General features: G+C 33.9%; 1 protein-coding gene across 1 annotated transcript; it reads left to right on the forward strand.

Annotated features, from left to right (window-relative positions):
* Nucleotides 1-8,012: 8,012 nt before the first annotated feature.
* LOC143563466 (epoxide hydrolase 2-like) lies at nucleotides 8,013-13,875 on the forward strand. The gene is made up of 3 exons (XM_077051001.1): nucleotides 8,013-8,164; nucleotides 8,617-8,864; nucleotides 13,773-13,875. Exons 2-3 carry the CDS (start codon nucleotides 8,656-8,658, stop codon nucleotides 13,795-13,797), a joined length of 234 nt encoding a protein of 77 aa, XP_076907116.1. The 5' UTR covers nucleotides 8,013-8,164; nucleotides 8,617-8,655; the 3' UTR covers nucleotides 13,798-13,875.
* Nucleotides 13,876-16,261: the final 2,386 nt, after the last annotated feature.

A 16,261-nucleotide genomic window follows, 5' to 3' on the forward strand; every position in this document is an offset into this window, starting at 1 on the left:
TTAGCAAGCGGGTCAAAATGTTGTTTTTAGTAAACAGATCACACATCATTTTCAATTAACGTGTCAAATTTATCATTTTCCAGTGTAGATGTTCCAAAGATATTACTGGGTTATCATAATTTTAGCTTACAAAGAGATTTGATGTTTTCATGTCTTGGGTCATAGAAATCTTTTTGAATTATTAGGTTATCATAATTTTAGCTTACAAAGAGATTTGATGTTTTCATGTCTTGGGTCATAGAAATCTTTTTGAATTATATTTTGTTGGATCTGCTTTGGTACTTGGTGTTTGCTTATATGCATATTAAAATAAATATTGTTTCTTTTTTCTTTTCTAAAACGGCCTGTTTTGACCTGAAAATTTTGGTCATGACCTTAAAATGAATTTAGCCATGACCAATTATGACTTGAACATATTTTGGACATAACCCGTTTTGACCCTAACCAAATTGAATCGTTTTCAAATTGGCCCGTTTTGACCCGAACCCAATCTGAGCCGAACACCGTATGACCTGGGATACTTATTCGACGTGACTCACCTATTTCGCCAGGAATGGAAAAGATAGACTGCATGCTCGGTGACTTTCAAGCCATTGGACTTTTTTTTAATTTAGTTAAATATTATTGCATAACCCTTTTGACATTTAAAAATAAATCATAAACGGAAACGGCCCATTTATATTTATGTAATTTGAAATTACTTAGCATATTCATCATATTCTTCTAAACTCACGAAGTTTTCATTTCATTACTTTAAATCTATGATAATGTGTTTTGTGGTGTAAATATAAGATCGGGCAAGAGCTTGGAACCGAATTAAAACAAGTTTCTCTACAAATCTATGGCGTCGTTTATTATTGTTACTCCTGAATAAAACTTGATTTTGGTGGGTGGTCTTTCCATTTTTAATGTATGCTTTGACATTTTTGTTGCCACGGGTAACCTAAAATAAGAATGTGTTTGATTTATAATGATTTTTGTTAGCTTTGCATGTGTTGGGTTTCTTGATTAATGATGAACTGGGTGTGTATTTTTCCGGTTTAATTAATATTACTGAAGTTTGACTTTTGTTGGTGATTCTTTGCTATCTAAGCTACAACATTGACAAGCTAGCATGTTTTAGTGATGTTTAGTTCTCTACATTTAGCGTAATGGAGAATGGGATATTGCTAGGCTCTCTTTGAAAGAAGTTGACGACATGGCATGCCAAATGGGTATTAATTGTTTAGCTTTGAATTTCTCTTATTGTCTACACTATTTTTGATTGTAAGACTATGTGGTTATTTATGTATTTTTAAGACTACATGGTTAGAAGACAACACCTTTTTTTTCGTGTGTGTGATTACTTTCACCATATTTCTTGATCATCAATTGGGCTGGTTTTGACGGTTTTATGGTTCAGTTTAGTTGGTTGAGGTTTGATGGTTTTGAACAAATTGTTTACTGAATGCATAATTTTGCCTTAATTTTAAAAAGTTGAAAATGATAGTTTATGACTTAATGATATAATGTATAATAACTTTATAAATTTAAAATGAGGAGATAATATGATAATGAAGTTCTCACATTGATTATATTTTAATTCTCAGCTCCGTGTAGTACACGGGTTATAACCTAGTATTTTAATCAATAATAGCTTCAAGATTGTTCTTGATTCTTGACGACCTTGTTATTTTTATCACGTGAGATGTTTTTTGTTGCAAAATCATGTGATTTTTGTACAATCAAAGTTATTTTTTGGCTGTAAAATTGTTGTCTGATTAAGGGTCGTGTGACTCTTATTTTTATCAGACTTGTTTCTGAATCTTGTGATTCAGTATTTCTTGTGAAGTTGTAAAAGTTTTTGTTTGATTCAAATTAGTCTTTATGTTCTTTTCAAGTTCTCTTCTTATATGCTTGTAAAGTTGTAAAAGTTTTTGATCATGACAAATTAGTCTTTAAGTTTTTCACATATCTTGTTTTCAAATGTGGTTCTGAGTTCTCTAAAAGATGTGTGGCTTTTATTTTCTTATTAGATGTGTTTCTAATAATTTTGTGGAAACATATGATGTTTCTTTCTGATTATTCAGAGTTCTTTAGAAGTTGTGTGGCTTTTTATTTTTCTTATCGGATATGATTCTGATAATATTGTAGAAACACGTGATGTTTTTTCTGTCTTAATGAGACTTTGTTCTTCTGATTCTCTTTCTATAGTGTTATAGAAAGTTTTCTTTAAGTCTTGTGACTTTTTGGTTGATCAAATTTGTGTATGATAGTTTTTATACAATCATATAAGTATGTGATAATTTGAATTTTGTGTATGGTTGTTTTTTCATGTAGTGTTTACTGCATGTTATGATATACCATGTGGTATCATTTGTGTTTGCTCTTTTGTCAACGGTGAATAAAAAGTTCATTGTTGATAAAAAGCTCTTTCTTGACATGCGCACAATGACACGTGTCGATTTATGACGCACAATTGGGCTAGTCATTAAAATGAAGTCATAAATTTTGAAAATTAGAAGATTTAAGCCATCACCACCATGGACGCCATCACCGCCATGGCATTCGTTGGGATCGGTGTCCGGTAGAGGCGTGCAGTGGGTTGTGATTGGTGATCCCTTGACCAACAGGCAAATGTACGCCCAGAAGCTTTCGCAGCTTCTCAAAGTACCGCATATTTCTATGGGAACCCTAGTTCGTTAAGGAGCTTAACCCTAGATCATCTTTATATAAACATGTTTGTTTGTTTGATGTGGATGTATTTGTTAAATTATGATGATTATTTGTTTTGTTGGTTTAATTTTATTGAAGTTTGATTATTTGTTAAGCTATTGTATTGGACAATTAGGGTTTGTTATAGGGATTTATTTTCTAGGCCGTCTCTGAGAATCGTTACAAATTTGGCAAGAAAAAGTTTGGTCTTTTAGTAAAATGTTTTTTCTTAAAAAAAATTGGAAAGTTTAAACAGTTAAATTTTTAAATAGTCTTATTAGTTATCATTTGATTGTGCAAAATAAAAATTATAAAAAATGGCCTAAATGAATTGGGTAAATGGGTTTAAACTTCAAAAATACATTTTTTTTTCATTAAAAATTCGGGGTAACCTTGGTGATCGGTCTAAGAGCGGTCACCCTCCTCAAAGCCGGCTGTGTTCATTTGAAATTGTTTTATGCATATCAGATTGAGATTTGTATATTCATGTTTCTATTAATCAAAATTATATTGCGAATGCTGTGAATCAAGGCAAGCTTGTGCCAGAGGAGGTGATTTTTGGTTTGTTATCAAAGAGGTTGGAAGAAGGGTTTAACAGGGGTGAAGCTGGCTTCATTCTTGATGGTATTCCTAGAACAAGAACACAAGCGGTAAGTTGGGATTTATAGATATGTGCTTGATGTTATTTTAATATTTGTTTAAGAAACAGCTAAAGTTTGTACTTTTTTCACAGGAGATTCTTGATCAAGTTGCGGATGTATATTTGGTCTTAAACTTCAAATCCGCAGAAGCATGTTTGTACATTTTGTTTATCCATACTGCTTTATTTTATTTAGGACAGAACAACTTGAGTCAAGTTTCAGGTAATTTTGTAAAATCGTGACATATGGCTAGCAGAATCTCTTTACAACTTTTATCAAACAGAATCAAGAACAACATTGGAAGCTTTCGACGGTTCGGAACTGTAACTGAACGCACCGCCTCTTCGACCGCATCGTCTTGGCAACTTATTGATTTAGAACATGATTACAACGCCCACAAGTACGCCCTATATTTGTCTTCTATCAAATTTATCATAGTTAGATGAATTGAGTTAGGATTTTATTAAAATAAACACGAGTTACGTGTAATAGACGTTTTTGAGTTATGTTTCTGATGAGTAATATAATTGGGAGTTATCCAATTTTTGTGTAAACGAGCTGAGCCCGAGCCTTAAATAAAGCTCATTTAGTTATTGAGCCAAAGGTCAAGCCTTGTATAGTTGTATGAGCAGATCGTTTGGGCTCGTTTAGCCTTAGCGAGCCTTGTGTATTTCTAAGTTTGAACTCGTTGAGCAACTGCCGAGCTTTGGCTCATTTAAGGTAGTGCACTCGAGCTCGAGCTGAGATTTAATTTATTTATTGTTAATATATAAATGTATTTTAAATGTATAGAAATTAATTAGTACAGAATAAACAAGTTAGGGTTGTTAAGAATTTTTTGTTAGCTAAGATTTGCTAGCCTATATATATATATATATATGAACCGAGTTAGTGTTTCATTAAGAGAAACACGAGTTATGCCTAAGAGATGTTTTTGAGTATAATATAAGTAATATAATCGGTAGTTATCCAGTTTTCGTGTGTTTTTCTGTTTTGGTGAGTTATATAAATTCTTTCAACTTCTTAAACAACCAATAATCATGAGTTAATAACAAACTGGTATTGTTGATTTATATACTGAATTTGGTGTTTTTGCAGCTATCATCCAGTCCCTGTAGTATTTTCTCATGGAGTTAATCAGGTGAAATACTCGCAATCGTTACACATTGATTATGATTTTTTTATTATTTCATTGTTGGATCAAAAGGGCATTAAAATGTTGTTTGTTGCAGGGACATTGAATTAACAGATTAGGCACAAAATCGCATGGGTGGAGCAACGATTGGTTCAAGTGGTCGATCAACTCACTGATCGAATGGCTGACTTGATGAATCGTAGAAGACAGGCCCCTGAAAACAGGGAGGGGCGTGACTTTGATATTCCATTTTTTGGTAATAATGGTTCGTCTTCCGAAGAGGGGTATGAGAGGGGACCTAGGCAAGAACATGGAGATGGTAACCGGCGTTGGGACTTGGGATGCTGGGATCCGAACTGATATCCCAGAATTTGATGGGACTAGTTTGGATCCGGAAGGGTTCATTGATTAATCAATGAACCAACACTGATCTCCATGTCTAATCCCTTCATTGATCCGAAAGTAACCAACACTGATCCCCATGCATCTCTTCCATTTTTCGAACAATAAGTGTTGTGCAGGAGTGCTTTCAGCGGTTAGTGCTGGAGGTTCATCCTCGTTTAGAGCAAAGTCAAAATCCTGGAAGGCGAGATTAAGCATAAGAGAGTCATCCAGGCAGCAAAGTTATCTCCAATTAATGATGTGATTCCATCATTCGAAACAGTTATTGGAATTTATATGAGAATGTTAAGATACTAAACTAGAAGAAACTTAGAGTGAACTAGGTGAAAATTAAACTAATGCAGGCATAGATAAGAACCATTTAAATTATGAAGCTGTGATAATAAATGTTTATTATTAACATCAAAATAATAGACTAATATAGTTAAAAATTATACTTAAATAAAATGTAAATCACCTTTGCGCAGATCGAATTAAATTTTATTTAAGTATATGTGCAAAACAATTGTAACACATCACCTTTGGGCGGAAGTGAGACAACCATTTTAATTACCCACGAATAGTTTTGCTTGATATAGATTTATCATGTCACCTTTGGGCAGAAGTGATATATTTAAATCATGTTTAAGCTAAACTAACATAGCTTGTATTAGACTTGAACGATATGTTAGATGTATCACATCATCTTTGGGCAGAAGTGTACATCATCATTCATTCAAGTTAAGCTTTTTATATATTTTGTAAAATTAATTAATATGCATGTTTATATTTTAAGTATTTACAAAACATTGGTTTAGTTAATAGCAAACTAACTATTAGCGCGAAAAAATTTTAGTGTCCTATTCATGAAAAAATTTTAGTCTCGGGAATATGAATTTTCTGGTTTGGTGTGTTTTCGAGTTTTAGTGTTTTCAGAAACTCAGTGTTTTCCGAAAACTATTTTAACCGTAAACACACACCCATAAGTTGATGAACAGTTACTTGATAATGTTTAATCTGAATTCTTAGGGATTGTTTGTTTATCCAAGATTTGATTATTTTCAAAAATCCTTTATTAAGTTTTCAGAATTCAAAATATCTTGGTCTAAATTTTAATTAAAATTTAGTAAAGCATTATAACAATCCAGATCTTGAACCTGATTATATTAGATTTTAGAAAACCTGTGATGAACACGGAGATCATTAATTTATCAGATTTCAAAAACCGTCAGTTTATATCATATATGAGTTTTCAAACCGAAAAATTATTACGGTTTCTTATATTCGGATTTTAATAATAATACAAAAATAAAACGAGTTAATAAAACACCGAAAATTGTAGGTTTTTTCAGGTTTTAGTCCATCTCTTCCGGTTTCGATCCTGAGTTAATGGAAGACATGAAGAACTGATTAGTCAACATCGCTCTTGATATCACATGTTGATCAGTTCTTCATAAGTGTAATAGAAAACATGAATATTATGATAAACCTACAACTAACACATACTTGTCACAGCAGAGACAGAAGCCATGGCTAATGAGAAAGATCCAGACGACATGATAGTCAGCTTTGTCGAGTTCCCCTTTATGATGTATATTAGTGATGGGGATTAGGGTTCTTGAGAAACCAAATAATATAGAGGGAGAGAGGGTGACGAAAATATAATGTCAGGTTTTTAGGTTATGTTGTATGATGTTAATTAGCCTCTCCATATATTTATATACACCCAAGGGGAAACTCTTGATTAGCAAGAAATGTCAATTTGATCCATCAAAAATTACCTAGCTAATATAATAATAAGATATAATTAATTAACCTTGATATATTATTATATAAATGATCATGATGACCATACATAAATATACATATCCATATATTTATTCTTACAACACCATGTTGTATGTGCTCAGTGGTGATGCTCAGTTCGAGACCGTGTCAAATCACAGTAAAGCCGTGTTTGACTAGAAAGTGAGCACGGGTGACATTGTTGTAGTTCCACAGTTTTCCGTGTCAACAGCTCGAGCCGGTGAAAATGGGTTCAAGTGGGTGGCGTTCAAGACCAACAAATCTCCAATGAAGAGCCCGATAGAAGGGTACACATTTGTGTTCCGAGCCATGCCAATTGATGTGATCACTAACGCGTACCAGATGTCCCCTAAGCAGGCTCAAAACTTGGAAACCAACAGGGAGACCGAGAGCATACTGTTTTCTCCACAAACTAAGAACTAAATAGTCAAAGGTCTTAGAATGCGTACCAGAATAAAAAGTGTTTGAATAAGGTCGCTAGTTTCCACATTGACATCTTGTCTTTACTTTCTATTATGTCAACTTCTAAATAAAACTAGCTAGCTAGTTATTGACTTAGGTTATGTCAAAAGTCAAAACTTCATTCATCAATAACAAAAAAATCAATATCATCAATAATTAATAAACATTGTCTTCTCCGCAAAGAACACTTTCCGCTAAGTAGTAATGATGGGGCAGTTTTCACGTCGTGTGGTATGTGGAACCATGCTCCACATTTTTTTATCTAGTATAAAAAGTATATGGAAATGAGGTAGTGTCTGCATGACATGATGTAATTGAAGTAACTAAAGACCCAATATTCTAACACTAACACTTTACTGAGTGCCTATCAATCTAAAATTCATCTATTTTTTAGAAGGCAATTTTTGTATTTATTTGAACTCAACCCCAGAACTTTTAAGAATTCATCTATTTGAATATTTATTCACCAAAATACTTGGCTCCAACCCATAATCTTAACGGTCGACTCTAGAATTCTTGATCCCTGTGGTTTTAGTTTAGTGTCTACAGACAACACGTTTGATGGTTGGAGTTCTGATTTTTACTTTTGCCGACTTATGGCATTTGTATTTTTATCTTTATATTTAAATTGAAAACTGAAACGCGAAAGTTAAGTGTTAAGATGTTTAATGTCTAATGGCTTATTTGCGTGACTAGGTTGAGTACGTCTTGATTGAAATTTGGGTTGTCAATTTAATGTGATTTAAAGTTGTTTGAAACTTGTTACTTCATTGGATCCTTTTTGAGCCTTGTTAAGTAACAAATAATTAATAGGATATAGTGGATAAGCTAACCTGGCTGGGAGCACCACTAGATTTGCTAACATAAAAAAACGTGCGTTATTCCCTGTGCGATTATTGCTTGGCACTTGTGCTTGTTTCGGCCCGATAGAGTCAAAGCTTTGGTTAACCTTAGTGTGGTTTTTTTCCCTTGGAACCCAAAGGGAGACCTGGCCGAGTTTCTAAGACGTGAGTACGGAGATGATTACTATGTGTGCAGATTTCAGGTATCTATAACTTGGTTATCGTTTTGTTACATTTTAGCATTTTACCTTATATTTTCATGAACAACGTTTTATATAATTTATTGAATAAATTAAAAACGTATCTATTTATACATGTATAGAAAAAGTTTGGTAAAGGTCAAAACACAAATGATAACTCAACTCGAGAAAGATTATTAATTTATATAATGGAAAATAATAGTTATAAAGCTAAACGACTAATTATAAATATATTATAAAACGTGAATAAGTTTCCTAATAATCCAACCATGGATATATAGAGTAATAACTAACAATTAACAAAGGAAATTAAATTATAAACCAGATAATGTAGTAGTGGTGGTGGTGGTGGTATCGGCAGCAAATCGAAAAGGAAAAAACTCTTTTAACAGTATGTGTTGTTCAATCTTTAAAGTTTGGTTCTTGTGATTAATGTTGTGTATTTATGTTTGTAGAAACCGGGTGATATTGAAAGTGAGATAGCAAAAATCAAAATGAGTTATGAGACGTTAATGAAAAAGTTCTTGACATTACGAGATCCAAGACCACTTTATCTCCCTAAAGGTACAGGATTTCTATATACACCGCTTCCGGAAACCTTACCGCCTTGGTTGTCGGAAGAAGATATTGAATACTTCGCTAGCCAACACGAAAAGGCGGGTGGAATTACTGGTGGACTCAACTATTACCGAGCTTTTCATTTGTAAGTAATACTAATCTACTATTATAATAAAAGAGAGTTTTTTAGGACATCTGTCAATCACACACTGCCCCTCTTTTATTTTCACTTCACATTCTTATTATGACACATGGCTTCACTAGAATAGATAGTGAACGTAGGTTTAGGAAACTGCATTCAACATTTTGTTTTCATCTCTATCTTTTGCATAGCATTTGATCTTCTAATTCCTATTGTTTGATGTTATATATTGAATCTCCTTGATTGCAGCGGTGAAACGGAGGACACCTTCTTTGCAGATATTATTATTGGTAAGAGTTTTATATGGAAGAGGTGTTCTTGTAATCATTACACCAAATCTCTGTTGGTATTGACCGAAATTTGCGCAGTGAAGATCAATACCAACAATTACATAATGATATTTGAAAATTTGACCTTGGTAATGGTAAATGCTTCTAAAGAGGGGGATAGGGTCAAATTCTAAATGAATAAAAACCAATATTTCATCTTTACCTCACTAGATTAATCCATATTATAAGGGGTTGTTTCGGATTCATATTTCACTATGCCTAATCCATCTCTCATTTACGTATGAGCAGGTATATTAAGTTAATTATATTAATATAAATTGTATTTTACTGCAACTAAAAGGCACATTTGTGTCCGATTATCAAGGGTGTTACTGACACCCATCCAAACAAAATCCTTGCACCTATGCATAATTTGGAACAAATACTGTCCATAAAGATTGACATAATAGTTCTTTAGTTTTTGAAAAAAAAAAAAAAACCTTCATTAGGTAGTTGAGCTCTAAACGGAGAAAGGAAACCAAAAATGAAAGGCAATGCTTCTATGTTTATATCTGTTTTATCCAACATGCTTGGGTTTGTGAAATATAGGCTATAGTGAAGTGGGTTTCTTTTGGATTGTAAATGGGGGAGTTACTATGGGCTAGAATATGATAAAACTAAGTTTGTCAAATGGGCAAATTGAGTTCATGCCAAAACAATTGTTCTAAACAAATATTAATTTGTTTCGGGTCAAAACGGGTTACAAGAACATTAAATTTTTTCTTGTCAAAATGGTTTCTGAAAACATTAATTTGTTTCGGGTCAAAACGGATTCTAAAAAGCACTTACTTTGTTTCGGTTCAAAACTGGTTTTGAGCCAAATGAGTTCATATCAAAATGGTTTTTCTCCAATGAGTTGTACAAAAACCACTATCAATAAAATTTATATTGTAATATTGTTAATTTGAGACGCCACACTAATATGTGTTACTCTTCATAAATAGAAGGCATGTCCACCAAGAAGAGGTGAGTACACAGGGCTAACCGTTAGCATCATTGACACATATTGGCAAATGCCAAACTTTATAACTTGTAAAATTACACATGTTGTATACAAAAAGTTATTTAAAGATTCATTAATTGTAAATATAATTGACTGCTATATGGATATTTGTTTCCATTTATTACTGTATATTTTTTAATTTTAGTTGTATGAATTGAAATTTATTAATAACTTTTTTGTCGTTTTTGTTTTATAACAATATCATGTGATATGCAGGTTTTAACCTATTGGAGTTATGAATGGCTACTACTTTAGGTCTTGAATATGAGTGTTTAGAAGTTGATAAGATATGCATGTATGAAATTAATATGTTATTTGTAAATTGAATATTGTTAAATATAATATGTATCATTTATTATAAATTATTTTTAATTTGAAAATGTTTGATGTTTAGTCCCGTGTAGTACACGGGTTATAACCTAGTACAAATTATATGTAAAGTTGGGGATTAGTGGGTTTGATTCTCTTTGAATGGTGACGGTTACAAATTAAAATAGTTTGATAATATTTCTAAACTTTAATCTCTAATGTTACTTTAAATGTTCTATCAAATAAATCATAAAGTAATTTTGTTATTAAAACATGTACTAGACAGGGGCGGATCTATATATGTGAGTGCGGGTTCACGGGAACCCACTGAGTTTCGGATTTTATATAGAATTCCTATAAAAAACATGAGAGTAAACCCACATATAAATTGTGAGTGAACTTGTACTTCTAATAGAGCCTTGGTCTAGTGGTAAAACCCTGCTTTCCCATAGTGAGAACGTCTGTTCAATCCTTATCCAAAGCAGTTTTTTTTTTTGGTGATTTTAACTTTTTTTTATCTTGTATGTTATACAGATCCTAATTTTGTATGATATTCTTACCCTCAGTAGTTTATATATAGTGTATAGCATTACTGACTGATGCATGTAAGCACACAAATAAGCATTTTAAATTATTCTGGTTAACATGCTTGTTAAATTTCATCCATCAAATTACCTGATTTTTTAACAATAATATTCATCTAGCCCTTTCCACACATCCGACCAACATAGAGAACTTTGAACACAACACAGTAGCCAGCCACCATAGAACTTGGAAATTCTAACACCCACATTGCCCTGCCATTGTCCTTCGCCCGCCCCCGCCTCCGCCTCCACCGCCCATTGACAATTAATCCTTCAGGCTTCGGTCTTTCACGAGTTCACGATATTGTTTTAATTACTGCTTATATTTCACATATTCATGTTTTGTTTCAATCATTTTTATTTGTTTGTTGAAATTAGAATGAATGAATGATCATATTGAAATTTATTAATTGATTTAGACAATTAGTAGTGTTTAAATTTGATTTGTAGGCATTAGGTTGAAATTTTTATTATGTGATAAACCTTTAACGACCGGAACTGTCGAACCGACCCGAATCATTAGATTGATCCGAATAGTGAACCCACTGGAAAAAAATCCTAGATCCGCCACTGGTACTAGGGGACGCACCATCAGGAAGTTTAACTTGATGATTCGTAGCAGTTATAACTAGCGACAGTTGATAGTTTCATATATAGGATGGCCATGAGTAAAATCTCTTATCAATAGTAATTCAACTACTTATGATACCAAGTTACCACTTATGCTTAGTTATCAGCATCTGAGTATGCAAATGTATGAACTAATTGTTGGAAAATTTGTTACGTGTGCATTAGTAGGTTGTTATGACACAACAGATGCACACTAATAGACATTGATGAATGAGATATCGATGTGTGATTGTGTGTATTTGAAAGAAAATACTATAGTGGTGTTTCCCACATTGGTGGGATGAAAAACTTGTTCCTTGTTTTTCCTCTATAAATAGAGAGGTAAACTAAGTTGCAACACACACCAAACCTTACACACAACACAAGTATTGTTGCAAGGTTTTTCCAACTTCTTCTTCTTCTACATTTCTGGTTTCTTTTATTCGAACCTTTTTCAGGTTTACGGTTAACTCCGGCAGTACTACTGCTCCGGCTGTTATACCCTGGGAAACAACGAGTTCTCTTGGGAGACTCGAAATATTGTTTTAAGGGCCCCGTGTTTAACACGATCCTCAGCCAAACCGTTTATATTTTTTTTTCCGTATTGTATTTGGTTTATTTCTTTGATTCTGTATTGTATTTCAGATTCTTGTATTGTATTGTATGAGTAATAAAACTGTTTGTTAATTTTCTGTTTATTTACTCAATTCACGAATTCGATTCCTACAATCTTAAAACAATATTTTTAAAACCGTTTCGTGAAAACTTTGTTTAAATTTTCAGAAACTATTCTGTTTTGATCCAAACCAGTTTTGTTTCAAAATAGTATATGTTTTAAAAACAGTTTTTTCTTTTATGTTTTGGTCCCAGAATCAAGAATTGGATTTTCAAAGTTGGACTTAGACAGATTCGTTCTTGGTTTAACATTGTGAAATCAGAAAAGGCTCCTTTTTGGGCTGTTTTTGGCTATCTAGCACGAGATAGCTTATCGTGAAAACTTTGTTTAAATTTTCAGAAATTATTCTATTTTGATTCAAACCAGTTTTGTTTCAAAATAGTATATGTTTTAAAAACAGTTTTTCTTTTCTGTTTTGGTCTCAGAATCAAGAATTGGATCTTCAAAGTTGGACTTAGACAGATTCGTTCTTGGTTTAGCATTCTGAAATCAGAAAAGGCTCCTTTTTTGGGCTGGTTTTGTTATCTCGCACGAGATAAAGCTATCTCGCACGGGATAAATTTATCTGGCAAATTTCAGAATTTTCTGAATTTTTTTTCTAAGTTACTAACTTGGTCTGTTTTCTGTGTGCAAGAATGACGGGACCAACCCCAAACACTTCTAATGCTACCCCTGCTGTCCATTTGACCACCCCAGCCAATGTGGGAGCGACCACAATGGCTAACCATGCTGAAAAACCCGAAAAGTTCACGGACGTCCACTTTAAGAGGTGGCAGCAGAAAATGTTTTTCTACTTGACAACCTTGAACTTAGCACAGTTATTGGAGAAAACAGCCCCCATACCCACTGCCCAAGATGATGCCCAAAGTGTGAGTGCTTTGGACGCTTGGAAACATTCTGAATTTCTATGTCGCAATTACGTGCTCAATGGTTTGGCGGATCCATTGTATAACAGCTATTGTGGGATAAAGACTGCCAAAGAACTATGGGAGTCTTTAGACAAGAAGTATAAAACCGAAGATGCGGGAACAAAGAAATTTGGTGTAGCCCGTTTTTTCGACTTTAAAATGGTTGACTCCAAGACTGTGATCACCCAAGTCCAAGAACTACAAGTTATACTTCATGAAATTCATGCCGAGGGTATGACACTTAGTGAAACGTTCCAAGTTGCAGCCATAATAAATATGACGGTGTACGTATACTTTTTTTTAATACAAACCAAGCTATATCTGTATACTCCGCACTTCCTAATTGATCATGTCCATATTTATCCTTATTTCCCTTTGGTTTAAGTAAACCTCGACCACCAAAAATGTATTGATAACACTAAAATCACTAACATGCATGTACGTGCAAAGGAAATCATCCATTATATATTTGGTTTTGGTTACATGATGGCAGGAGCTGGGAACATACTTCAGCATGAAGAGGTGCAATGGTTACGGTGCCAACAAAATTTGTTGCTGGAGAGTTGGACCTTGCCTATCATATGCTTGATACCCCGAACTACAACAAGAGTGGTGAGTTTACGAAGGATATTCCATTGTTGGAAGAAGTAGTAATGGAAGGTGCAGCTCACTTTATCAATCAAGAGAAGCCTGATGAGATCAACAAGCACATAATTGATTTTATAATTTTTGTTTTAAAAAATGCGTATGCCTATGAAATAAAGTTTGGTGTTAAGGATATCTTCCATTTGGTAAAAATAAATAAATAACTTATGTTTCTCTAGATTTGTCGTTTGTTTTATATTGCTTTCCTAATTATTGTGGGGCTACTTTTTTTGAGTTTATGATACATTTTGAATTCCATGGCTCATCATTGAATATTATTATATGGAGTATATTCAATCACTAAAATTTCAAGACATATACAGGGTTAGAAAGATGACCCTACTTATATACAAAATTTGAGGATGGACGAAAACACCTCAATGAATCGGATCATATGACAAAACATCATAGGAGCGTGGTTTGCCCCAACCCTCAATCCCAATTGTATAACCGCATCACTCCGATTTCTAATTCAAGACCTTTTTCTAATTTTTAGTAGTATTTAATTATTCCATTTAATTGTGCAATAATGTTAATGATAGAATGTATTTGTTTTTTTAAGTTTTGAATTAGGAGATTTTGATAATTTCCCCAAAATTATAATATAAGAAAGCAACCCAAATCATTTTATAAATGTGAGGTTATGAATTTAAATCCTTGTAAATGTAATATAAAAGTGGAATATCTGTTAAAAAAAACAATTTTGTTTATTTGAGCTTCCAATCTATGTAAACTAGGATCAACGTTGTTAATTGGCATCATCAATGCGAGAAATAGATCTAAGATGTGTGTGAAATATTAAATACAAACCAACTTTTAGCCATTGTGAGTAAGGGAAATTGTTCTACAAAGGATAACAAAAATAAGAAGTGTGAGAAACCATAAATAATTGATATTTGTCAAGTGAGGACCAAAAGAAAAAGGGTATAGAGGTAATTGTACACATTTTCTCTCTTCACATGCAAGACACATGTTAATACCTCCATCATTCTAGAACGTTTATAACTTTTTCGTATGATATTTAAAAAAAATCATCATAATAACAAGCGTTTTTTTTATCTTTAATATGAGTATAATTTTTGTTATATAAAATTTAAAACAAAAATCACGTCATTGTGTCTTTTCGCACATCATTGTGTCTTTTCGCTTATAATTGTGTCTTTTTTCATCATTGTGTCTTTTCGCACACCATTGTGTCTTTTCACTTATCATTATGTTTTTTTTCGTCATTGTATCTTTTCGCACACCATTGTGTCTTTTCGCTTATCATTGTGTTTTTTTTCCTCATTGTGTCTTTTTTCGTCATTGTGTCTTTTCGCACACCATTGTGTCTTTTCGCTTATCATTGTGTCTTTTCGCACACCATTGTGTCTTTTTTCGCACACCATTGTGTCTTTTCGCACACCATTATGTATTTTTTCGTCATTGTGTCTTTTCGCACCCATTGTGTCTTTTTTCGCCATTGTGTCTTCTTGCACACCATTGTGTCTTTTTTCGCCATTGTGTCTTTTCGCACACCATTGTGTCTTTTTGTGACATCTGACCCGATCCGACCCGACCCAGGTACCCGTTTCTCTGACCCGATCTCTTTCTTTTATGATTTAATATTTATACTTATATTTTACTTTTAATAATAATATATATTTTCCTTCCCGCCTCTTTCTCTCTCTTTCTTTCCGCCGTCCCGTCCCTCTCCTCTCTTTCCGCCTTCTTTTCCCTCTTGTCGCCGTCCCGCCCTTACGCCTTGTTTCCCTCTTTTTCTTCTAACTCTTTGCTTGTCCTTTGTTCCTTCCCGCCTAAGGTTGTCTGCGCAGCTCCACGCGTCAGACCCCTTACAAGGAATCCTGCGTGAAGACCACCTGTTTCAGCGATACGCGAGACGAACTCTTCTCGCAGCGCGCTAAGAATTGTAATTCTTCTCGCAGCGCGCTAAGAACGGTAGTTCTTCCCGCGACGCGCTAAGGATTTGTAGTTCTTCTCGCAGCGCGCTAAGAATCGTAGTTCATCCCTCGACGCGCGAAGAATTATAGTTCTTCCCGCGGCGCGCTAGGAATTTTAGTTCCTCCCGCGGCGCGCTAAGAAATGTGATTTTTCCCGCGGCGCGCTTAGAATTGTAGTTCTTTCCGCGGCGCGCAAAGGTTGATTCTGTCTGCCTTCGTGCTCGCGCACTCTTGACCTTCTGTGTCTGCCTTCGCGCTCAAGCTTTCTCGCGCTATGTCTTGAGTCTTTTCTTCTGTTTAATCTAGCCGTTTGCTTTTGTGATGTCTTATCTTTTGAGCCGTTGACCTAATCTGCTTTATGTCTGAAAAGTTACTTTCGGCGCAGCATGCGCACCAA

This window comes from Bidens hawaiensis, unplaced genomic scaffold (assembly GCF_021521415.1).
Source record: "Bidens hawaiensis isolate Kalapana, Puna unplaced genomic scaffold, B.hawaiensis_p1.1 tig00001179_1, whole genome shotgun sequence".
NCBI classification, from domain to species: Eukaryota; Viridiplantae; Streptophyta; class Magnoliopsida; order Asterales; family Asteraceae; genus Bidens; species Bidens hawaiensis.